The sequence below is a fragment of the Thunnus maccoyii genome, chromosome 8, assembly GCF_910596095.1.
Source record: "Thunnus maccoyii chromosome 8, fThuMac1.1, whole genome shotgun sequence".
NCBI classification, from domain to species: Eukaryota; Metazoa; Chordata; class Actinopteri; order Scombriformes; family Scombridae; genus Thunnus; species Thunnus maccoyii.
Window position 1 is genome coordinate 21,186,549 of NC_056540.1, and position 25,936 is coordinate 21,212,484.

The 25,936-nt window shown below is 40.3% G+C and overlaps 2 protein-coding genes across 2 annotated transcripts; both read left to right on the plus strand.

The window, feature by feature from the left end:
* Window positions 1–4,321: 4,321 nt before the first annotated feature.
* On the plus strand, window positions 4,322–16,240 carry xkrx (XK related X-linked). Its single transcript, XM_042417941.1, has 3 exons — window positions 4,322–5,298; window positions 13,175–13,437; window positions 14,418–16,240. The coding sequence occupies exons 1-3, from the start codon at window positions 4,937–4,939 to the stop codon at window positions 15,284–15,286; spliced, it is 1,494 nt and encodes a 497-aa protein (XP_042273875.1). The 5' UTR covers window positions 4,322–4,936; the 3' UTR covers window positions 15,287–16,240.
* A 1,630-nt stretch (window positions 16,241–17,870) lies between these two features.
* On the plus strand, window positions 17,871–25,723 carry nox1 (NADPH oxidase 1). Its single transcript, XM_042418095.1, has 13 exons — window positions 17,871–18,140; window positions 18,393–18,488; window positions 18,596–18,706; window positions 19,612–19,696; window positions 20,709–20,854; window positions 21,160–21,353; window positions 21,451–21,577; window positions 22,261–22,353; window positions 22,453–22,694; window positions 24,115–24,277; window positions 24,529–24,675; window positions 24,810–24,934; window positions 25,024–25,723. The coding sequence occupies exons 1-13, from the start codon at window positions 18,096–18,098 to the stop codon at window positions 25,148–25,150; spliced, it is 1,701 nt and encodes a 566-aa protein (XP_042274029.1). The 5' UTR covers window positions 17,871–18,095; the 3' UTR covers window positions 25,151–25,723.
* The last annotated feature ends 213 nt before the right edge of the window (window positions 25,724–25,936 follow it).

Sequence of the window (25,936 nt, forward strand, 5' to 3'; positions counted from 1 at the left end):
TCAAGAACTGTATTTAAGTACAATTTTGAGGTACTTGTGCATTACTAAGTATTTCCATTTGATGCTACTTTATACTTCCACTCCACCACATTTCTGAGGGAAATATTGTACTTTCTACTCCACTACATGTATTTGACAGCTTTAGTTAGTTTTCAGATGAAGATTCGACACAATGGATAATATAACAAGCTTTTAAAATACAACTCATTTTTAAAGATGAAACCAGTGGTTTCCAACCTTTTTGGCTTTTGACGTCTCACAAAAAGCAGCGTGTAGTCGGGGTCACATTTCAGATGTCTATGAGTTGATAACAGCTCCACCAAATAGTGATTTTTCCCTCTAAACTTCTCACATGGTTTCATTTCAATAAATGTTCAAATGATCCAATATTTCACCAAAGAGCAAAGATTAGAGAAAAAGTCAAAAAACTGAAAACAGATTTGCGTATCAGAGCTTTGTCTTTTCTTCTCTCCTCTCCCATTAATCATCTCATGACCCCTCAGATTTATCTGATGACCCTTTGGAGGGGTGCGACCCCTAGCTTGGGAACCACTGGACTAAACTACTAAACTATATATAAAGTAGTTCAAACTAGCTCCAGCTCCAGCGACTACAACAGCAACATGCTGCTTACACACTGATGCTTCAGTATTAATAATCCAATGATGTCATATATAATAATATATCAGTCAGAGGGACCAAACTACTACTTTTACTGCAACACTTTAACTACATTTTGCTGATAATACTTATGTACTTTTACTTAAGTAGGACTTTTCATGCAGGACTTTTACTTGTAATGGAGTATTTTTACATTGCTGTATTGGTGCTTTTACTTAAGTAAAGGATCTGAGTACTTCCTCCATCACCGGTCTGTGGTCTTGTGAGGAACTTGAAACATAGATGAGCTGCACTGACCTGACTGGTTCGTAACACAGTGTGCAGGACATGCCTGGGGCTCCGTAACAAGGTTTCCATCTTCCACTTCCCCATGGCTCCACAAAACACACAACCTCTGCAATCTGAAGTCACTGACCCACACCACTGCCTCACCAAACACATGCATTAGTAATGGCGTGCCTTCATAGGTTGCGTCTACCCGCTTCACAATGCCAAGCTCGAGTCACCGGCTCTGATGAAATCTGATTAGACAGGAAGAGGTCAGCATGTTTGGGGTGAGCTCTGGGTACCCTGAGATGAAACTGTGCTGCAGTGCACAGAGAAATATACACAGAACAACTCCCTCTGTAGTTGAAAGGAAAAATCACAGGAAAGTTCATTTTTTCATGATCATGTTGCCCCACTGGAAGTTAAATCTCTCCAAAGAGGTTAAAACAGATCTTCTCTTAAGATGACAGGTCATGTCAACATTAACCTAAACAACAATGAGAACAGTTTTGCAATTTAAATATGAGGTATGCCACTACGGATTGTGCTCCTCTCAAGTGCTTTGCAAACAGAGAACCCTTGTTTGCATAAGTAGTTGAGCAAACATCAAACTGGTTCTTTACAACTGCATCACCAACTGTTCACGTGTTCAAATGAGTATGTAGTCTCAACGAATAGCAGTATAATGAGGGAAAGTCATGGTAAAAAGTGAATGAGTGAAGTTTTAGTAGCTGCACCTGTTCACTCTCAAGCCTGTAGGTCACTAATAACAAGGCCAAATCCACCCTGCTAGTGGAAACTAAAAATGGAAGTGCAGAGTAACCGATCTGTCATTGCTCAACCTCTACAGTGCTTCCATTTGGAAAGGATGAATACTGTATATTGTAAAGTTGCATATTCTGCATATTCTCATACCTTTCACTGCATATCCTCATCTATCAGTAGCAGTTAATAATGCAACAGAGAATGAAACATGAAAATAAATGTTTATAGTAGTACAACCCATGTTTCAACCCTTTTGTCACAGTGATTATTGTAGTTATTTTAGATGGACTGAGCAGCCGATGATATTTTACAACTTTGACTCCTCCTCTGCTATCAGTAGTCAGAAGTCTCACTGGAGTGACCTGTGCAAGATACCATATACTGTAAAGAGCTGCTCAAAATCACCCAACCATGCACTGGACACATCTATATACTTTTCTAATGCACCTCAAACTCAACCCACTATTTCCATTCTCATTTTGCACTGTTTTTATTCCTTTTTCTATGTGCTGTGTGATCAAGCTGGTATACAGTTAATGCAGTGTTTTATTTAACCAGTACACCACACTTTTATTATTTTGTTGCACCTTCATGTGTACTTTGAACCTCCCTTTATTTGATTTTTTCTTACTTGTACATTTAAAGAGGAGCTTCAAGTCCAAACCCTCTCCGTGTTCTTCTTGCCATTAACTGCCTGTATTTGTGCACATACCAGTCCAGACAGTAGGTATTTGGACAGTTGCACATTTTTTGTTGTTCAGACGCATTGGATATGGATACTACATTGAAGTGCCAAGCCTCAGCATTAATTTGAGTAAGATTGCATCAATATAGAAAGAACTGTGTGGGATATATAGCCCTTTTCTTTGGGCACTATGTGTTAACAAAAAGTCCTACACAGTTCTTTCAATACTGATGTAAACCCACTCAAATTAAAGCTGAGACTTTAATTTAGTATCCATTATTTTATTTCAAATTGAATGTGTTGAAGCACAGAGCCTGAAGAACAAAAGATGTGAAACTGTCCAAATACTTACTGTCTGGACTGTATGTAGCATTGTAAATGTTCTCACTTCTCTGAATTCAAAGGCTCCACTCCGTTTTTCTTTGTGTTGTTACTGACCCGTTCGGAAAGCCATTTTCCCACTGTTTTGGTGGACTTGATGTTTAGATGTACAGTACTGTGCAAAAATTTTAGGCACTTCAGATGTTTAGATTCTTGTCCATTATGCAATACCATCAGGGAGGCGTCTGATTGATCCCAGATGTATTCTGCAGTATGCCAATGACCCCAAGCATGCAGCCAGAGTCATAAAGAACCATCTTCATTGACAAGATGAACAAGGAGTCCTGCAACAGATGATATGACTCCCATAGAACCCTGATTTCAACATCATGGAGTCAGTCTGGGATTACATGAAGAGACAGAAGCAGCCGACACGCCTAAATCCACAACTGGCAACTTCTGCAAGACACCTGGAACAACCTGCCAAGTACCTTGAAAAACAAGTGTACTGAGGAGAACTGGTGCTATTTTAAAGGCAAAGCATGGTCACAGCAAATATTTGTTTCCTTTAAGTTTATTCTGTTTTCTGCACTTTGTATGAAGTTAATTTATAAATAAAAACTATTCATAGCATTATTTTTGAAAGCATCCTCACTTTACTTTTAGTGCCTAAAACTTTTGCACAGTACTGTATGTCACAGAAATAATATCTGTGCACATAAATGTCTTTCAGGATGAATGAAGTTCTGTCTTGTCTTATCTCTTATAAGACCCAAACGCACTGAAAGCATCTGACACACACGTTACTACACCTATAGACTGAATCACTGGTAGTTGATTTGAATAGTGGAGATATGTGAAATCAGCAGACTTGTTTATTTCTGTTGTCATTTTCAGCCATAATTGTAACGTGTAAATATACATAGTTAAACACAGTGATCCTGCCTATCTGATGTTTCTGTTGTGCTTATTTTATGTACTGTGTTGCTTTGCTGGCATCTTTGATAAACTAAATCTATCCAACAGTGACATCTCACTGCTGGTCGGACTAACTGGTGGCTGCCTTTGTCATAATGAGAAGCGGCCATACCACTGCTTTACTCACCACTTACTTACCACTGCTTTATACTTATTGATGCTTACTTTCAATTACTTCTACTACTTACTGCTTATATTTACTTCTACTTATTTACATATCTTTGTTTACATCTTTACTTGCTTAAACTGACTTTTTTTTTCTCCAAGCCATTAAATTGTATGAACAGCAGGGGTTTTCTACCCCCAGGTTATTGTAAACAAACATTGTGATTGGTTCTATTGATGCTGACCTCCAGTTTGAGCTCAGTTCAGTTTAAATCTTTAAATCAAGACTGAAAATCTGCCTTTATTCACTTCATTATAGCCTCCCCTAGAACTTAGTCTGGTCCATCACCTTTTAACATCCCTTTAACATGTGTTGTTGTTTTTAACGTGGTTATTTTATTTTAATTTTTATTATTTTAAAATGTATGTATTCTCTTTAATTGTAAAGTGTATTGGGACCATGCTGCATGGTGATTCTGCACTTTAAATAGAACTGATTGATTGATATTGTGATGAGGGAGCGGTGGTAGCAGAAACAAAGCTGTGAATGATAGAAATAAAACTTTATTTTCTGATTGTTTCACAGCAGTTACTGTTGTTGTTACTTTGAAAGGTGGCGTCCATCGTTTCCGTTTCCGCCATGTTTCTTTGTGTCTGACTTGACGCAGCCGTTTCGTTGACAGCGTATGAAAAGACAGAAAATAGGAGCTGCCAGCAGCCGCGCAAGTATGCCGACACGGAAACACCCAAACCTCCAACAGCACGTAGTCAGACCACAGCTGGAGGAGACGTCGATGTGTTTCTGAGAGGGAGAAATAATGTAAAGTTAAAGCCGGTCGATAATCGTCCTGGGTGACAATGAACTGACGGTGCGACTATGGGCTGAAGTTTCCCGATCTAGTACACTGACGAACAGCTGAGATCACTGCCGACAGTGAGGTGGTGTCCTCCGGATTAAACAGACAACGACTCGTCATATGAATTAAAAAAAAAACAACCTGGGACGGGTGAGTGGAAGCCGGATAGTAAATACGGTGTGAACCAGGGATGATCAACTTGGTGGAAAGTTGGGAGAGACGGCGCATCAAGCGACGTATTTCTAAAAAGTGATGTTTTTGGAGCACTCAGATAGCCTGCGCCGTCATCCAGCGACGTAAACCCCGTTTTAGCGTATAAATCAGACTTGTATTTATTATGTGCGAGCTGGCCATGGAGGAGCAGGAGCAGGAGAGGGAGATCTCGGACGTAGACCCGCAGGATAACACCAGCGTGGCCGGGAACGGAGTCATGCTGGTGGTCAATCACAGCCGCGTCCACGCGCCCCTCAGCGTCGTACTGGCCACCGTCCTCTACTTGGCGGAGTTTATCTCTGCCGCCGTGCTGTGCAGCAGGTACCACAAGACCGACGATAGCATCTGGATGGGCTGCACCATCGCCTTCATGTTGCTGCCCGCCGTCCTCATCCAGCTGGCCCTCACATTCATCCACAGGGACCTGGGTCGGGACCGGCCTCTGGTGCTCTTCCTGCACCTGCTGCTGCTCGGCCCTCTCATTAGGTAGGTGGGTGTGGTGGGTCAGGAGCAACATAAAAACAGGGTTCATGGGTAAAGGGCCATTCGGTACAAAACATGTATATTTTGCATCACTGCTGGTCATTTCCCAGATAATAGTTTTTTAGATATTTAAAGGATAAGTTCACAATTTTTCAAGTCTGTCCTAAAACAACAGTCAGTTGCCAGAATGAACACTGGCACATGTTTTTCTTGCTGTAATTATTCCTGCTGTTCATTCTGGCCATTAATGCGGCGCTCAGACTGAAAACAACACTGGGTTAAAACAGTGCAAAGGGCTGTGGTGATGGGGCGTGTTGTTTACTGAACCTGTGAGACAATGGCTGTGTTTGGAACCGCCTCCTACAATTGATTTAATTTCCAGTATGCCAGGCCAGGCTTAGCCGGTTTCCAGGTTTTAAAAGCGAAAGTAAACAATAGCACAGCCGATGGCAATCTAGCATTACTGGGAAGCATCCCCATATGCTCTAAAGAAAGAGAAGTTATAAATGATTCACAAATGTCAAAAATCGATTTTGTAAACGTTAGTTAATAATTTGATGTTGATGGAACAAGAAAGGCAGAACTCAGCTACGAGGGGAGTGCAGCACCCGGCAAGGTTTGTACATAACCTTAATCTTAACCCTAACCCTAACCTTAAGCCTAACCGTAACCGCACTCGCGAGACTGCGTCCCTCTCACCCATCTGATCTAGCATTTATCTTGTGACCGTTCCAGCACTTTGCATTTTGGGACACAGTGACTCGGTTTCAGGCATATTACAGATTTTGCTTTTGTTTGCTGCATACTACATGCTACGTTTTGGCCAAATCAGTACGTACTGCTAGTATCGCAGGTGGTTTTGAATGCAGCCAATGAAATACAATCCAAGAAGTCAAATTGGTACTACAGATTAGTGCATTTAAAGGCTTATCAGACACTAAAACTCAGACAGGATTTTACAACTCCATTAAGTTATTACAGCAGCAGACAGCAGAAGCACGGCCTTCACACCATAAAGTAATCCACCAGGACAGTGCACTTGCACGGATGTGATTGGCCAACACAGTTATTTGTCGGATGACGTTGTATTGGGTTGAGGCAAAGGTTGAGCTCAGTTCAACTTTTTTGCCAAATGACCACTGCAGTGTTTTGCCGAGCCCTCTGCGGTGGCATCCCCGCTGCATCAACGCGCTCCTTCTGCATAAAAATGTATTTTAGAAGTTTATTTGAAGCTGATATGAAACTTCAAATTAGTCAAATCAAGTCAATATCTTTCAGTTAGTCTTAGTATTGCCAACAATCCTTCCACCGCAGCTGAACAGGGAAACACTGTCCATTGAAAATACTGTAACTGTGGAAGATATCCACTTAATTTGACTAACTCCGATGGCTGACGCTTTATATTATCTTCAGATGAACTTTTAAACCATTTTTTGCTCAAAACAAGCACTTTTAAAATGGATCTTCTAATAGTCAGCAAACAAAATTTGTTTCAATTTTCATTTGGCAACCTGACTGTTGTTTTAAGACAGACTTGAAATATTACAAACCTATCCTTTAAATGTGCTTATCCTACTTTTCACACAGCCAATGGTAGAGGTGAATTGTAGTAAATTGTCTAAACCATGCCAAAAAAAACCTCAGTAATTTCATTTAAAATCACTGGAGAACCTTACTGTTCTATTAAATAAAAAGGTAGCATTTTTTAACATCAGTCCCTATAAAAACATTACTCATTTATCTTACTGATTCATTTTTAGTCATCTATCCTTGGTAATGTAAACATGTGATTTGAGCTCACAGTTAATGTGATACAACTGGGATATTTTTGTTGAGACCATAAAAACAAAGTATTTTAAGATCTAACATGATGCTGCAGTAGTTTATCATTACAAAGTGGAGTTGCTGTCCGTCATCGTCCTTTTCCAGTTCATCATAGCAGTCATGAAACCACGTGAATTTGCTAAGATAGACTGTTGCAGTATTATAATAATTCTCGTTAAACCACGGAGTAAGTGTTTTTTTTGCCAGTCATTAACTGCATCACACTCAAGCATAACCAGCGATGACTGGACATAAAATCCACCCACATTATGTACTTAATAAATGCTGAGTCGAGCTTGAATAAAAAATAAAAACAAAGAGCTTTCACATGAATATTTCTCAGCTTCTTTTAATTTGAAGCCTCTTGGCTGTTCACAACCTCTGGATCAAAGTTGAACCCCTGCAGTCCAGATTCTGAAACCAGTCTGTCAAACGACTCTGCAGAGCTGGCATCCGCCCTAGTAACACATCCTTCACATTTATAGCTTGTATGCCGCTCACTTGTATGACCTCATCTGAGGGTAATGGCACCCAGAGGCCTCGGTGCTGCAGAAGCAGGCAGACGGCTGATCAGGCCTGGCCCGCGCAGAAAGGGATTGTGGATGTTGCCGGAAAGGCTTCCAGAAATAACACGGCATGATTTATTATGGTTGAGCAAAGCTGCGGAAATGCAAATGAAGCAGGTCAGCACATATTTAGTAAAAGCAGCGAATGCAAAATGTCCTGGCTGTAAACATTTTTGAAAGTTTTTTGAAAAGTATTTCAGTTAGAGGTGGTTTTATGTTTAAATACTTCCGGCCTGCACCTCCAGTGTCAGTTGAGCTCGGCTCAGAGACCTGTTTGGCGAACCGTGACTCATGTAGGAAGATGTAGGTGGGGACTTACGCTTGAGTTCCCCTGACATTCAAATCTTCTCATGAATGTCTCTCTCTCTCTCTCTCTCTCTCTCTGAACTTTGATTTGTAAACAGAGAGCCTTGAGGTGCTGCACAAAATTTACAGTTAAATAAAAGTTGAATGAAGGGTGTGTTCTTTTCTTATAGAGTAAGATATTGAACCTTGTCTTCAGCTCTGTGCAGGTTAGCTGCTGTAGGAAGAAAGCTTTGCAGTAGAGTGCAGCTAAAAGGCATATAAACAACTTGTGCTCCAGTCCAATCTTTTTAAAAACTGTTGTCAGATCTAGAAATAAAGATGTAGATTAAAACAACTACAGAAGGATACAGGTAGAACTTTGTTGTGCCATCTAAAAGAGAGGAAATGAGCTTATCGTCAATGCTGAGCCAACAACAGTTTTGATATGAGTCCTCGTGTGGTGACGTCTATCAAAACAGATAAAACTCTGTCTCTCTTAGTATTCAAGGCTCACATACTTCCTGCTTCACATGTTGTGATAGATGCCATCAGGGCCAACAGCGTAACACATGTAAACAGTTCCCACTATAACTGGATCAAGGTCAGACTGAGGTCTATAATTATTTATTAACACATCGGAGATAAAGTCACATAGGTCATGGAAGTGAGAGATAGTACATACTCAAGTGGAAGTATTGCTTTGGCCTTTAGCTTATGTTACATTGGCTGTGAGGAAACTGCAGAGCAGCAGATGTGATGGTAGATTTATTGATGACAGTCTGGTGTATATTTTATGTTTGGAAGATGAAGACATCAGGGCCTATATTTATCAAAGAATTATACGTAACAATGCTCCAAAGAGACAGTTTAGGAATAAAAAAATGATTCCCTGAAACTGAAGAATAAGACACCTTACTCCTGCTTACAGTGAAATGTAGGAGTGACACTAATGCCAATCAGAAACAAGGATTCACGCTTGTTGGAAATCAGCTGAAATGGAAACAAAAACAAAACAAAGCTGGAGCAGAAAAGAACCTCTGCTGCTGGTAGATGATGATAGATCATATGATAAAGAGAATTTAGTACATTTGCAAGTGTGGTTTGAGCCACTTACAAATGCAAAAAAGGAAAAACCAGTGTAACATCCTATGAAATGCCCTACATCTACACTGATTCAGTTAACATATTCAACATGAACACTGATGTTTGGTACAATAACTCCAAAACATGCATATGTCTCTGTACTGCAGCCATCTAGGATCAAGTCTTAACCAACTTAAGAGACTTGTGGAGCATTTTTAAGTCATAAGAAATTTGATAAATAGCTTTTATTGTTTGATAAACAGGAGCCCTGGACTTTGACACATTAAAATTAGTTCACTAAGGACACAGTTAACAAAACAAAATATCTAGCTTGTGTCTTGCTCAACACTGTAAATGACTAAAGCCAAAAGCAATGATATCTTTCAGCTCTGATACTTGTTTATGATCCTGCACACTTCTCCACTTAAGAATGCTTGTCTCATGCCAGTAATTCAAAACAGCCATGACCATGAAACAGCATTTGATATGACAGTGATCGTGTGCTACCGTGCAGGCTGCATATTTATTGTGAGCTTTGTGAATGCCTTTTATCATGAGGCATTCACAAAGGCATTCCCTGAGCTGTAACCACTATAACATTTGCTTTTAATGCAGCCAGAAAGGCAAATAGGAGGATCGTTATTATAGCACATTTCAATCTGTTCTGCTCTGCGAAGTTTCATTCGGAGCGCTTCTTATTCTATATTGCTCTGCTACAAATAAACTCCCCCACTGCCCCTGCTTTTGCTTAGATGGGAGGTTTCCTGTGTGACTTGGGGATGGTGTAATTGCTGATCCTGTGACCATACAGTCAAACATTGCACGTCTGCTTGCAAAAGTGGAAACTCGAGTCACAGTTTGCAGAGATAACTGCATATAAATATATATATTTTTAGCTCTTAGTTGTCTATGAAAAGCCCTATCAAAAAGATAACAGGATACAGTCATTATGGGGAGTATATGGAAAGACTCAGGCTATCTGCTGCAGGGTGGGCCTTGTCTTTACTTGTCTCCTTAAGCTCCTTAATTACTGTGTCATTCTGGACCGGTCCCAGCACGCAGAGTTTCTTGTTTTTTTTTTTCTGTTTGTGTTTTACTATCTGCGCACAGTCCGACGCTGAGGCCTGATGGGTAATCCCAGGTGACCAAAACAGGATGATTTTGCTAAAGAGCTGTCGAAAGAATTTCCTGAATGCGCTGCTGAGAGTAGATAAGTGTCGCGGTGACACAAGAGTTCATTTCAGTGGTGGTTTCCTCTTAGTTCATCGCACTGTACCGCAGCTGCATTCACACAATGAGGGGAACAGACTGCATGTTCAGTTCAGTCCAGTTTTATTTATATGGTGCCAAAGCACAACAGAAGTTATCTCATGTCAACTCATATTCAGGCTGTGAATACAGAGCAGCAGCCCGCGTGTTTCCTCTTATAAATCCATAAGATGCTGCCTTGGAAAGTCAGCATATTGATTTTCTTGGCTAATGCATTCATGAGTCATGCTGGGTTTTTTTCCTCCCTAAGTGAAATTCAGTCTGCCTCTCGGTAGCTTTACAGAATCTTAAGTGCACGTTGGCTCGAGTTCACTACCCTCGTACTGCCTCGGCAGCCAATTGTGCCGCCAGATTTCCAGGAAAAGCATGTCAGTAAATCAGGTTTTTGTGCTTTCTCTATTACTCTGCTGTAGACCTTGTTCACTGTGTCTGAATGACCCTCATCTGCCTGTGGCTATCAGTCTGGGAGTGAATATACTGTGTGTTGAGATAAGAGCCTGCTTGCAAATAACGACAAGATTCCCCCCCTGCCAGCCTCGAACGTTTGGGTCAAACACAGTTCAGGGACCAGTTTGGAAGCTTGGCATGGTGCTGTGTTTGCACTGTGAGTAGAGAGTACAGCAGAGTAAGTAGCAGCTGAAGCAACAGCGAGACTGAAAATACCGGACTGCTGACTCTGGAGTGTGTTAGGTCAGAGCGGCTCGACGGCACATATTTGAACCGCGTTGAAGTCAATACATCTAGGGATTCTTGAGCCGTATGTCCAAAGTTGGACATGCTGGTATTTTGGAGCAAAAAGATAACATTCCTGCACAGTGATGTGAGATTTAGAGCTGCAGTGAGACTCCGTAGAGGGCTGGGTTTCTGTCTTGAGCGCAGATGTGCAGCAACGGTCATTTTACTGAAACGTTATTCAGGGATTATAAAAACAGACGTCTCGTTGTTGGCAGGAGAAGCCTTGCATTTCCAGTTTTGGTAGCTTCCTTGTTTGGTCATTATATGTCAGATCAGATAAGGTTACTGCAGCACCAGCTCAGATTTTGTTTAAACCTTGTCTATATCATGAATGGGTCCCAAAACTAAGTCCTGTAAAATATTTCTGTTCAAATCCTATGTTTTCATATTTTTTCAGCCCTTGATATTATTTCATTTTTATAGCCTCAAAAACGCCTTATCTTGGAAGCCATGTTTTGCATTAATATCCTGACAAGTATTGTTTCTAGCCCCACCAAACTTTGTAGGATGGAAGACAAACATGTACTCTGTGTGCCAAATCCATTAAAAGGCTGTACTGCATGCCATTTTATTTTCATAAGGCCCTAGCTTTGGGAAAAAAAGTGCCAAATTCCTAAACGAGCATGATATTGAGGGTACTGCAAACCCATGTTTTTGCACCAATATGATATCAATCATTATTTTTTCTGCAAATACAATCATTTATTAATTTTGTGCCAATATTTGAGGTCTTTACCACCAGTGGGCATGAAGATATTATGAATAAAACAAGGCATGGTAGCATATTTTGGTCATTTTCAAAGGACCAAATACCTAGTAAGAACATAGAAATGTTCATGGAAATTCTTTGATGTACGGTTATTAAGGGTACAAAGTGCCAATGTCCTTCTATTTTTCCTTCATACAAAAATAGACACAGATTTGAGAGATATTTTACCTGTGGCAGAAAAACGTCCATTTCAGGATTACATTTTTTTGCCTCATTATCTCCATGATTATTGAATTCCTCATAGGAATTATAAGAAATAAAGGATAAACATGTATTCAGTATGTTCATTGGAATAGAGGCCATTTGAGATGGGAATTGTGTCTCCAGTAAGGTCCTGGATATTGAAAATAAGTTAAATATTTTGATAAAAGAGGAATAAGTGGTATCCTAAATGGCCCTTTCAAGCTCCAGTGGGACTATCCATCTTTTCAAGATGTTAATGCCCAAACATGGTTTCCCAGATAAGGCGTTTTTGAGAATGTCAAAGTTAAATAATATCAATATAAGAAACATTATATAGACAAACTGAACAAAGTATGAGACGGTGCTACAACCACTTTCCTTGATTCTGTCTGATTTGACACAAAATGACCTGTTTTAGCTTCAACATTTGGCTCTGAAATGACTTTTATAACATTTGTGTCATTTAGGCCTTCAAAAGCCAGCCGGGAACCATTTGAATTACTTTTTAAACACATAAATTATTACATTTACATACTTTCCTCACTGTTGGCAGTTTCCACCTCCTGCTCAGAGCCCTCTTTAGGTTAAATAAACATGTTTGCCTCTTCATGAATGGTGGTAGTTTCCCCCTGTGGCCAAACACAGAGAGCATTTACCTTACAGACGTTAAATAGAGCCACACCCTGAGATTTTCAGTTTATACATTCAGGCCTCAGGAGACTGTTTCCATTCTTCTGACTGCCCTCTGGTGGAGCCACAGCTTTCCGTTATGGTTTGTTTAGCTGTGATTTACAAAGAAACGTCTGTTTATGATGGATCCCTGACATCAGACGACATTTGTAGGATCTTAAAATCAATACTGTTTCCTTGACAAAAACCTAAATATCTCATTTTTAGGTCCTGGACTGAAAAAAACAAGCAATTAAAAACTGCAGATATTTGCCCTGATGAACTATATTCTAATAATACTTTTAGTTTATGTTTTTTCTATTACCCTCACATACATCACATAAATATAAGTCTCAGTCTCAGATGTTAAAAAACAACCACAAGACATCATGATGTCCCATTGCAGTTTATATCAACTTAAACATAACATTGGACTGCCCTCTGTTGGTGTGAAAACATTACTCCATTCTTACTCCCTCTCTTCTTATTTCCTCAGGTGTTTTGAGGCCCTCGTGGTCTACTACAGAGCCGGTAAAAGAGAGGAGCCTTACGTCACCATCTCCAGGAAGATCAGTCTGAAGAAGGGGCAGAAGGGGCCCATGGAGTTGGAAATCGGCCAGTCGGAGCGCACCTTGGCCACTCACAGGAACGCCTTCAAACGCACCGCGGTCATCCAGGCGTTTCTGGGCTCCACCCCTCAGCTGACGCTCCAGCTGTACGCCACCATCCAGGAGAAATACATCCTCCTCCCCACCAGATGTAAGGATGATGGAGGGGTCAGAGTTCACACTGTATGGGTATCTTAACGAATTACAATAGAAGAGATTACTAGAATAGAACTATAATGCTTGTAAAACTCTGTTTAGTGGAGGTGATGATAAAAATCTCTATATTATATACTTTACAAATAAAATTAAATGTCACTCCCAGTTTTCCAGTGTGTGTAAATTTAGTTTGGTAAGGGTGGAAGGATTTAAATAACCTCATATAACTCAGTAACTTTTGCTTTGTCTGCATTTCTCTGTACAAGCAGCAAGAAGGTGGAGTGCAAAGAGGCCATGTTTGTTTTCTGAGAATAAACAGGAAAAAACATCCACTGAATAAAAGAATAGCTTTGTGATGGGAAGCTGATATTGTACATTTGTCAAAACCTAGTGGGCACAATGTAGGATAGTGAGGCAGAGTGTCTGTGAGAGCCAGACAGTCTGGATGTTTTCTACAAAGTTTGTTTTTTTTTCCTTCTAAACTCACAGAAATTCAGCATCCTTTAGCTCTTTGTTTTTGTTTTCTGGCCTGCAACTTTACTGTCGAGCCTTTCTGAAAAAAACACTGCAAACCTTAATACTACCTGCCCAGCACCAAACAGCAGACAGACAAAATTAGATACTATCTGGTGAACGCAGTGGAGCGTTTAGCAGCTAAAGAGCAGATATTTCCCTCAGGAGTTGGTAGACTGAAAAACAGACCCATAAGAAGAGTAAAAATTGAACTTAAAGTCATCAGTAGGACACAAACATTACTCTAAGTAAATGTTACTTCTATAATTTTTTAGAGAGAATATGTCAGTGTTGTATTTTCAGCTTGTTTCTGCTGCTCCCAAGTGGCCAAAAACATCAGATAAAGCAGGTTGAATATGCTGCTTTATTGGATTATTATAACTATATGAACCCTCTGCTGCAGTAACGTGTTGCTGCTGATATTTGTGAAGTTTAACAAGCAACTTGTGTCTGTGTTGGCAGTAACTCTGATGATCATCACCCTGATCTCCATCACATACGGGGCGCTCGTGTGCAGCGTTCTGGCCATCCAGATCAGATACGATGACTACAAGGTGCAGTTGCGCCCAGCTGCCTACTTGTGCATGATCGTGTGGAGAGGGTTGGAGATCGCCACCCGGGTCACTGCTCTGGTCCTCTTCAGCACGGCGCTCACCTACTGGGTGATACTCGTCGGCATGGTTAACCTGCTCTTCTTCTTCTTCCTCCCCTGGGCGGAGTTCTGGGCCAGGAAAGGCTCGCTGACTGAGAATATTGAGAAGAACTTCTCAAAGCTGGGCACGATCGTGGTGCTCTCCATGTTCACGTTGCTCTACGCCTGCATCAACGTCTTCTGCTGGTCGGCGGTGCAGCTGGACCTCTCCCACCGAGAGCTCATCGAACGGAAGCAGCGCTGGACCCGCCTGGCTCTCTACTATGGCGGACGCTTCATCGAGAACTTCCTCCTCATCACACTCTGGTACTTCTTCAAGTCGGACTTCTACGAGTACGTGTGCGCCCCGCTGCTGGGCGTGCAGCTGCTGGTCTGCTACAGCCTGGCCGTACTCTTCATGCTGCTCTTCTACCAATTCTGCCACCCCTGCAGGCGCCTCTTCAAGTACAACGTCCACGACTGCCTGCGCTGTGTCTGCTGTTGTAAAGGGAGGCGTAGGGGAAGAGGGAGGAAACGAGGGGAGCTGCCGCCGTCATACTCCACCGCTGCCACCATGGTGATGGTGTCAGAGGAGCCGCTGGAGCTGCTGGACCCCCAAAACTCACATCCGCCTGACCTCAACAGCCACCCGCAAGATCGGGAGACAGCTATCATCGATGACATTATGGAGGCCGCCTGAGAGAGAGAGAGAGAGAGAGAGAGAAAGGGGATTTATGGGAAATTCATGAGTCCTCTAATATAGAAATGCATCCTGTGAATAGCGAAGCATGATGGTTCCGGTGCTGCAGGGCTACTGAACGAAGTCTCGGCTGGTTATAACACTGAAACCAGAATGATTTAGTGTTTTTGAGTATTAGAGAACAAACTTTGGCCTTTTTTCTCTGAAGTGCACAAAACTGAAATCATTCACGGTTTGCGAGTGATTTACTCCTGATGTCTTTATTGAGGATGGTTACGTACGCTTAGGGCACCTCGAGGCCCCTGTATACCAAAGAATGCAGCATGCTGAGATATGCAGCGATGCACAAAGGCCGCCTTGAGAGAGCAGCAGCGGGTCAGGTACAGGACTGAGCCAGGTGTGCGGGAAATGTGCCAAGCGTGTCTCGACCCGAAAGAATGACAGGGGGACGCCCTGAGCGTACTTCCTCTCAGGGTTTTCACACCTTTGCACACGTTTGCATCTCTGCACTAAATAGAAACACAGCAGGAGGGTGAGGAAAAAAAAAAAAGTCAGAAGAAGATTTAATCTTTCTGATTGATCTAAACCTGCTGTGATGAATGCCTTGTGTTGTTCACTGTCCAGTCTGATTGCCTTGATTAAAAAAAACAGGTTTTAGATTTGCAAAGATAAAAAAATGAAAACAGGTCAAAAGATTCTGTAGAAACATACTTTTAAAGCCTTAAGGGAAAATCTTGTGTGTGTCCTCTGTAACACAGATCTAATCCAGAATTTAACTTGCATTTGATGTTGCATTAACAAGACTGGTACTGAATGAGCTTCTACTTTATTGAAGTGCTTTCACCGTTGGCGTGTTTGTTTTTTTTTTAATGTGTTGTCTTGTTTGTTGTTGTTTCAGTGCCTTTACTACTACTGTATTACTTGAAACCTAAATAAAATAATCTGATGTCTACACATTCAGTCTTAACTTTCTTTTTTTATATATACATAAAAATGAAATACTTTAAGAAATGTTTATGGCCATATATATATGTGTGTATATATATGTGTGTGTGTGTATATATATATATATATATATATATATATATGTGTGTGTGTGTATATATATATATATATATATACACAATTTTCCTATAAATCTAACTGCACCCTTTCCTAGAGGAGTAAAATTTCCTGTAGGGGAGAGCAGGTAAAACAGAGCCAGTGGGTAAAATGAGCCACCCCCTTTATCTAGGTAACCATAAACAAACGTAAACATGTGACCACAAGTTAAGGAAGTATAGTTCACATTACTCAATCCATATTGGCCTCAAGCACATGGAGAGAGTGTTCAGCAATACAGAGCCAAAAAAAAAGATTTTTGTCATGCCAAGTGAATTCATCATGTTATGTAAGTTATCAGTCTTGTATCTTAATCAAAAAAGATACGTTTTGGACATTGTTACACGTTAATTTAAGTCAGTGTAAACTACAAAAAAAGGTCATAAACTCAGCATAACTGTGGATCTGAGCCACTGTATGAAACAAAATTGACTGTTTTGTCAAAATGGAGGTTGTGGGGTAAAATGTACCAGAGATGTCGGGGCAAGTTGAGTCAATGGCTCACTTTACCCCCCAAATTATTTTCTGATATTCTAGAGACTAGAGTCATTGTTCATGTTTGATCCCTGTTACAAGTTCTACAATGTTGATGAATAAATACATAATTGTTGACTAATGTTTAAGCCACACACAAACATGCTGTACATACAGACGGGTGACGAATTAAAGGAAAAACCAACATAAAGTGTCTTAGTAAGGTGTTGAGTCACCAGAACAGCTTCAATGCTCCTTGGCATTGATTCAACAAGACTCTGAACTCTTCTGGAGGGATGATCATCATTCTTCAAAAACATATTTCCTCATGTGGTGTTCTGATGACGGTGGTGGAGAGCGCTGTCTAACATGTCAGTCCAAAATCCCCCATAGGTTCAGTTGGTTTGAGATCTGGTGACTGTGAAGGTCATAACATACGATTCACATCATTTCATACTCATCAAACCATTCAGTGACCCCTCGTGTCCTGTGAATGGGGGGCATTGTCATCCTGGAAGAGACCACTCCCATCAGGATAGAAATGTTTCATCATAGGATAAAGGTGATCATTCAGAACAACTTTGTATTGATTAGCAGTGACCCTTCCCTCTAAGGAGACAAGTGCACCCAAACCATGCCAGCAAAATGCCCCCCCCACCGCATAACAGAACCCCCAGACCCCCTCCAAAACCAACCAACCAAATTTGCACATTCTTTCTGTAGATAACACACATTTTACCCCTACCTTGGGGTAAATTGTGCCATAGGACTAACTTTTTTTGATGGCTCATTGTTCTAAAACCATAATAATTAGATAACTTGTTTTAATTTCCATGGTTACACAACAACCTGAGGTATATATAGTAACTATTATTTGAAACAAGCACACTTTAATTTTGCAGTGAAATCATCAAATGTAAAAAGTGACTCATGTTGCCCCGTTCTCCCCTATGGTGCAACAGATACTTCCTCATTCCTGCTGTCTCTGTCCGTCTTTCCCACCTGAGATTCCAAAAGGTCGGAATGTGGTCATTCAGCTTCAGGACGGAAACTACGCTCCTAGACTTTAATGGAAATGCATTATCACTCGCTGTGTGATTTGTTTCCTTGTGTGTCGTCACCTGCACACCTGTAGAGGAGGGAGGAGTCCGGACAGCAAGGTATAAAATAAAAAAGGGCGCAAACAGGCTGAAGATGCAGGGAAGCTGCTGCGAGTCGAGATAAAGTGCTTAACATGGGTAACTGGATTATCAACAATGGGCTCACATCCTTCATTATGGTGAGTTTTTAGTATTTACACTTTAGGAAGTTCATGTTTTAAAGAGGCATTGAGGGACTAACGGTGACAAAATTATACTTTATGCACAGTTTGGTGCGCAAAATGCAGCGTGTCCAAAAAAAAAAAAAAAAAGTTTCCAAACTGCTCCAACTTCAGCACGCACAGACTGATTAGGATATAAACGTATTTTTCTCTACAACAGAATGTGCTTTTGTGTTTTGTGATTGTAACACGACCTTGCTGTGTTTGCAGGTGGCCTGGATGGGCATCAACATTTTTCTTTTCGTCTGGTTTTATTTTTTCTACGATTTGGGGGACGAGTTTTTCTACACGCGTCATCTTCTCGGGGTGAGTCAGAGAGAGAGGATTAAAAAACTCTTCAGAGTATTGATGTCAGCTATGATGCTTGGTTCATTAATTTTATTATACGTTAATTATAATTATTATTATTCCAGTCTGCTTTGGCTTGGGCCAGAGCTCCTGCAGCTGTCCTCAACTTCAACTGTATGCTGATCCTCCTCCCGGTGTGCAGAAACCTGCTGTCTCTGATCAGAGGCTCCTTCGTGGTAAGATGTTATTAGCAGGTGCACTCAATACACTCAATACACTCAATACAATCAATACAATCAATACAATCAGTGCCCTAATCTGTTTGGCAGAGTGTTTTCATGCTGTCATACAACTAGTCTGAGTGCTGCTGCTGTCAATGAAACACTTCTTCCCATTAAACCTCTTTTTTAAACATTTTAAAATTATTTTTATTGTTATCAGATTTTTTTTTTTACTGTAACCTAATTGTATAACTTACTTTCCTCGTTTAAATCCTGTTTTGTCAAACACTTTGCACCTCTGCATGAAAGGTTTTATAAAAAAAATAACTATTATTTTTAATATTCATGAGAGAGACCAAGTGTGTGAACATCCAGGCAAAATGATTCAGGTGCAGACAGAGAGAGGCCACAGAGGCTCAAATACAAATGTCAACAGGCAGGCAAAGTGGCATACAATCACAAGACTCATCTTCATCAATCATTAGAGATTTTAAAACTATTTTTGTATGCTTGTTCCATGCTTTTAAAATGTTGTTGTGCTATGACCTCACATTGTGTTTCTATACATTTTTTTCTATATATTTTGTCTATATTAGGGAAGATCTTACAGATTGCCTTAAAAAAAGAGAATAAAATTGTTTATAGGGAGCGTAACAGCATGCAGACCTCACTCCTTTGTATCCTGCAATGAAAATGATTTTACACCATTTATTGACAGTAAAGACTTTGCATGAGGCTTTTTTTCAGAGGTGAAACACTTCCAGCTGCAAAATCCAACCCAAAACAAGACAAATCCTGTTTCACACAGATAATCACTGCTTAATTGACACAGGTTGGGAAGGTCTTAGTATCCATTCTGGAAAGATGTTCTTTGCAATGAGTTCTTACTTTTCATCTCCTTCCTTTCTTTATCTCTTCAGTGTTGTGGCAGATCAATGAGGAAGCAGCTGGACAAAAATTTAAGTTTCCACAAGCTGGCGGGATACATGATCGGCCTGATGACAGGTGAGCTTTTTCCTTCAGCTTTAACTTGAGTTTGTATTGTTTTGTTTTCAAAAGATGGTTCAGGTTTATCTCTCTTTCTCTCTCTTATCTCTTTATCTAGATATTTTAACAATCTCTTGACAATATTCTTTGTTCAAAAACATTGTTATAGATGAGAAATCAAGTAAAAATTGACCAACAAAAAAAAAGTTACATAGTTTTATCAACATTTGTGCTTAGATTAGAGATCATGTGTACAGTGAGCAACTTATTTTACCAGTGATTGTACATTTGGGGAAATGTGTCATTGAATTATCATTCCAGAGATAGTTTTCTTAAAAGAAAAACAAAGAATAGAAAAGGAGAGAGAGACAAACAAAGCAGAAACGAAACAAAGTTATTCACGTTCAGATTCCAAAAACATTTTTCCAAAACAATGTTTACTTTCTGCTCTGACTTTATACAATATGCTTTTTGTGCACAGTTCTGATTCATAGTTTCCACACTATGCACACTTGTCGGACCTGATTCTCATCATTGTTAATCAGAGAATTCACTCAGGGGTGACACAGATTAGTAAAAAAAAAAAAAGAAAAGTCGACTTAATAACAAAACAGATGTTTTCCCCTTTTTTAAATATGACGAAAATTATTAAATGAATCTTTTCCCTCCCAACCACACAAAATAACCAGACAGACTGAATACACACACAGGTAAAATATTTGAAAAGGACATGAAGAGCAAAAGAAGCCTAAAATAAATATAGACGCAGGGTGTATTTAAAGGAAAACTCCCCCTATTTATTTTTAAAGATAAGAGGAAATCTCTCGGTGACCTCTCGGTTAAACGGTGTATGTCACTCAACAAAACAAACTAAAAGTACTAGCCTGTTGATTTATTTATTTACTATTTGTGTGATAATTCTCTTTTTCTCTATTTCAAATCACTAGCATTTTTTTTTCAAACAGAAAGCAGAGTTTATGTGACAGCACACAGCAGCACTGACACGTCTCTCCTCTCTGTGTTCGGACAGCTGTTCATATGATCGCCCATTTGTTGAACGTGGAGTGGTACAACAACAGCAGACGGGGGGTTTATGACAAACTCAGCACCGCGCTGTCCAACCTGGAGGACACAGAAAACACCACCTACCTGAACCCGATCCGAACAACAGACGTCGTGAGTTCAGCCAATAGTAATAAGACAAATCCCAAAAAAACACTGTTCTCATTTCCTCAATTTCAAGCCATTCAAGGATTTTCTTGTGTCATCAAGCAGAGAAAAAGGCTGTAAACCACTAACTAGTTGTCAGATAAATGTATTCTTGTGTGTGTGTGTGTGTGTGTGTGTGTGTGTGTGTGTGTGTGTGTGTGTGTGCGTGTGTGTGTGTGTTTGGATGAGAGGGAAGTCTTCTCCATCATCTTCGCTCCTGGTCTTATGACTAAAAGCTCACATTGTCACTCTCTCTTCTTCTTGTGTCTCAGGATGCGCAGCAGACTCCAACCTACTTTGTCTTCACCACCATTGCTGGTCTCACAGGGGTCATCATCACTCTGGCCCTCATCCTCATCATCACCTCCTCCATGGAGGTCATCAGGCGCAGCTACTTCGAAGTCTTCTGGTACACGCACCATCTGTTCATCGTCTTCTACATCGGTCTCGTCTTCCACGGAGCTGGGTAAGGGAAAAGTCTCAGCTCTCTCTTTTCAAATGTTTTAATGTAATGCTGTTATTGTTTATTATAAGCATGTTTCACTTTTATGTCCCATCTGCAGGCGCATCGTGAGGCGTCAAACGACAACGAATCCGCCGCACAACTTCACCTTCTGTAAAAACCGCACTGATGACTGGGGACGGATTCCTGAGTGTCCCATTCCTCAGTTTGCAGGAGGGTTTCCACAGGTTGGTCTTTCTTTCATGTAAAAATAACTTAGAACATGCAGTTTACTTAACCTCTTAACATCCACTGGGTCATGGGCGACCTGCTTAAGCCAGTTTGGAGGGGTTCGGGGACACCAATGACACCACAAACTAAAAACTCCCTATCTCCCATAAGGTTTGGCCTACATGTCTGGAATTTTATACAGGTGTGGTTGACAAGATGTAGAAGGTATGTGGTGATTTGCATAGTTCTGGCATAAAGCATGTCCTAGTTATTGTTATTCAAATATGACTCATTATAGACGGGGACTTTTTTGAGCCATATTTGAATTTATGTAATTTTGTTTGTGTTTTTAGCCACATGCTAAACAAGCACATCTCTAGAAACTAGATGTGGTGATGTTAGATGAGATTAGATGATGAGAAGATTTTCAAATGAAGCCTAATGCAGCCTAACAGTTCTTCTGTTATAAGCTTTTCCATTTTGTATATGCCAAATGGGCGAAAATTCCTAAAAAACAAGGTGGATGTTAAGAGGCTACAGTTCCTGCTGTTCAGCCTCTGTTACAGTCTTTATCACTGCTGCAAATATGTTAAAACTACTCATTTACTACCACTGCTAGCACACATTAAAGCTTCACTAGCTGTAACGCTGTGAATTATCATCATTTAATCACATCTTTGTTTTTTTCTTGTCCTCTCAGACCTGGATGTGGGTGATCGGTCCGATGTTTCTGTACCTCTGTGAACGTGTGCTACGTTTCATTCGTTACATGCAGACAGTCGGATACAGGAAGGCAAGTTTGAGAAATGTTTTGGCTCCGGAGTTGTTTTGCAGGTAAATGTGCAACAACTCAATCTTGATTTCTATGTGATTTTAACACTTTTACTTTCAGATCGTGATGCGGCCGTCCAAGGTGCTGGAGCTGCAGCTGGTGAAGAGTGGCTTCAAAATGGAGGTGGGTCAGTACGTCTTCCTCAACTGCCCAGCCATCTCGCAGCTGGAGTGGCACCCGTTCACCATGACCTCCGCCCCCGAAGAGGACTTCTTCAGCATCCACATCCGCTCAGCCGGGGACTGGACCGACAAGCTCATCAGCATTATGCAGCAGCTGCCTGAAGGGGAACAGGGACCGAAGTGAGTTCTTCCAAACATGTACTTTCATGATGTTTCAGCCCACATTATGGTAGAAAAAGGACAGTTTTTACCTGTTTATCTGATTTTTATTTCAGGCGCTTTGGTCATTTTATCTTATTCTTTTTCCAGTAGAGTGATAAGTGTGAGGTTTGATTTAATCTACTGCTGGGCTACATGATGCCAATTTTTTCCACAACTTCCTGTTCAAAAACTGTTTTCCCTCCCATAAATCACCCACAGCGGTCGGCTTGTAGAAAGTCACATGAAAGCATGAATATGTGGCCAATTTGAATATGTGGCTAATTAAATAAGGTGTAAACTTTTTCAAACAAATTTACTTTTAATTTCACAGGAAATTTTCTTAATTAAGCCACTGACTGCAGGGCTCTGCACACACGATTCATTAGTATAAACAATATAATGATCCACAAAATGACTAGAATAACTGTACTGGGATAGATAAAAAGTAATGTGAACACCTCCTGCAAAATGTCATTATGGTTAATTAAAGCATTGTTACAAGTGTGGCTGAATAACAAGTAGACTCAATGATTGCAATGCCCTTTTACTACGACAATTAACAGGCTGCAACTGATTCAGATTACATTGGCTCCCTGTAGCTTTTAGAAATTGATTTTAAAGTCCTTTTTAATTGGATTACAAAGCTTTAAATGGCTTAGGCACTGCCTATTAAATAAACGTTTAAGTCCATATATTCCTGCACAAGCCCTCAGGTCCTCAAATACCCAGCTGCTCTCTCAACATCGTACTTATAAAAACATTGGAGATGCAGCTTTTTCCATCTATGTTGCTGAACTGTGGGACAACCTACCAGCAGAAATGAAAACACTCAGCAGTATCCTTTAAAAACCAGCTAAAATCTTATTTTTTTAACTTGGTTTTTAATTATCTGTTCTTTAAAAAAAAGTTTTTAGCTTGTTTTTACTGTTATTCATGAGTTATATATTGTTTTTTTTCTCTTGATTGTTATGTGGAGCACTTTGAATTACTTCCACTGAACGAACTGTACTATATAAATACATTTTGATTGTAAACTAGTTGAGATAAAAATCTCACCGTAAGCTCCATTAAGCAGCTGTTCTGAAGCTTTTATTCATATCACATGATCTTCATTAGCAGATTAGTTGTAATTGAATTGCACATGTTTCAAATTTCCTTTTTCCCCAGAACAGCTACTAAATAGACCCTGTGATAAGTTTATTTGTTTGCTTTTTTTTTATCTGCTGCTAAAATCAAAAATGAACTTTGATCACAGGATGAAACATCTGTGCCCATAACAAAGCCAATGACATGCACAATAAAAGCTGATATGACTTTTGTAGCAGTGTTTGCAATTTTTATTTTTTGGCTGTCACATGTGTTTTGTTTGCAATGATAACAGTATAATGTTTTTCCTCAGAATGGGAGTGGATGGTCCCTTTGGCACAGCCAGCGAGGACGTATTCGACTACGAGGTCAGCATGCTGGTCGGTGCCGGCATCGGGGTCACTCCCTTCGCCTCCATCCTCAAATCCATCTGGTACAAATTCAAAGACTCCAACCCGAAACTGCGCACCAGGAAGGTAAGAACCCAAAACACCCACATCTCACATGCGCTTTTGACATTTAAACCTGTATATCCATTTCATCGCTGACACGCTGCTGCACATGATTGATGTCAGACAGGAACTCTTATTGTCTTTTAAATAAAGAGCGCTGTGTGTGTGTTTTCATAATACAACCATGTTAGTGGACGAGTCATCAGCGGCGAGGCCAGCTCTTATGTAAAAGGATCATTGTTGTTAACACGTCCGCATCTACTTCCTGGTTTCAGATATACTTCTATTGGCTTTGCCGGGAAACACACGCCTTTGAGTGGTTCGCCGACCTCCTGCAGGTGCTTGAGAGAGAGATGGAGGAGAGAGGCATGGGGGACTTCCTCACCTACAAACTCTACCTGACCGGATGGGATCAAAGCCATGTATGTGTGGGAATCAGTCCTCGCTCTGCTCACATGATGGGCTGAAGTCTAGATAATTAGTGATAGGTCATTTCACCTTGAACTAAATCATGTTATCTCTCTTTTTTCTTCTTCCGGTTAATGTTTCATCACAGGCTACTCATGCGATGGTTCACTTTGATGAGGAAACTGATGTGGTCACCGGACTCAAACAGAAAACTCACTACGGCAGACCCCTCTGGGACAAGGAGTTCGAACAAGTCCGCAAAGAGAACCCAACGTAAGAAAATCCTCTCTTTTTTAAAAGCCTTTTAAAATATTTTGAATTTAAACCTCTGAAATCTAACTCTCCATTAATATCTCCCTCAGGTCTGTGGTGGGAACCTTCCTATGCGGGCCTGTAGCTCTGGCTAAAGTCTTGGAGAAGAAATGTGCCAAATACTCAGACGTGGATCCTCGCAAGACCAAATTTTACTTCAACAAGGAGAACTTCTGAGCAGAGGAACGACAGAAAGCTGCATTTTTTTACTCATGAAGGACAACACTTAGTGGGAAATTTCTTTCACTGTGTTTTTATCTTCAGACAACTGATGATGACGGAGATGTGTTGCAACCTGCTGGGTGTGTTTTAAGACACTTTACTGCACACCTACACTGATAAAAAAGAGTCAGAGAGGTCATGTTGTTTTTATCAGCACTACTCAGGGACTGACTTTATCTCTTTTAACATGAAGACATGAATCATTCTGGCCTCATGAGCCACAGTGTTTGTACTGTTTGATTATTTTAAGCTACAATACTGCTGAAACCCCTCAGAGTTCCTCGTGGTTTGAGACTTGCACAATATTTGAGATATTTTTACTGTTACCGTGACATCAGGACCTCAAAGGTTTTAATCTTTTTTTTCAGGGCTGCAACTAACAATTATTTTCATTATGAATTCATCTATTTTCTCAAGGTGAAGAATATTGATCACTGGTTCCTAAAACCCAACATGACGTCCTCAAATGTCTGAGGAAACCAGAAAATACATTTGAGAAGCTGGAATCACAGAATTTGGGCTTTTTTTTTTAAATAAATAACTCCAAACAATTAATGGATTATCAAAATAGTTAGCAATTATTTTAATAGTTTGCAACTAATTGATTAATTGACTTATCATTGCAGCGCTAATCTTATTACTACAGGTTACATCATGTAAAGAAATGTCTGTTTTGCATCAAGACAGCAAAGCAACTGAATGTAATACTTTGTTTATTTGATCAGCATATTTCAGCCTTTA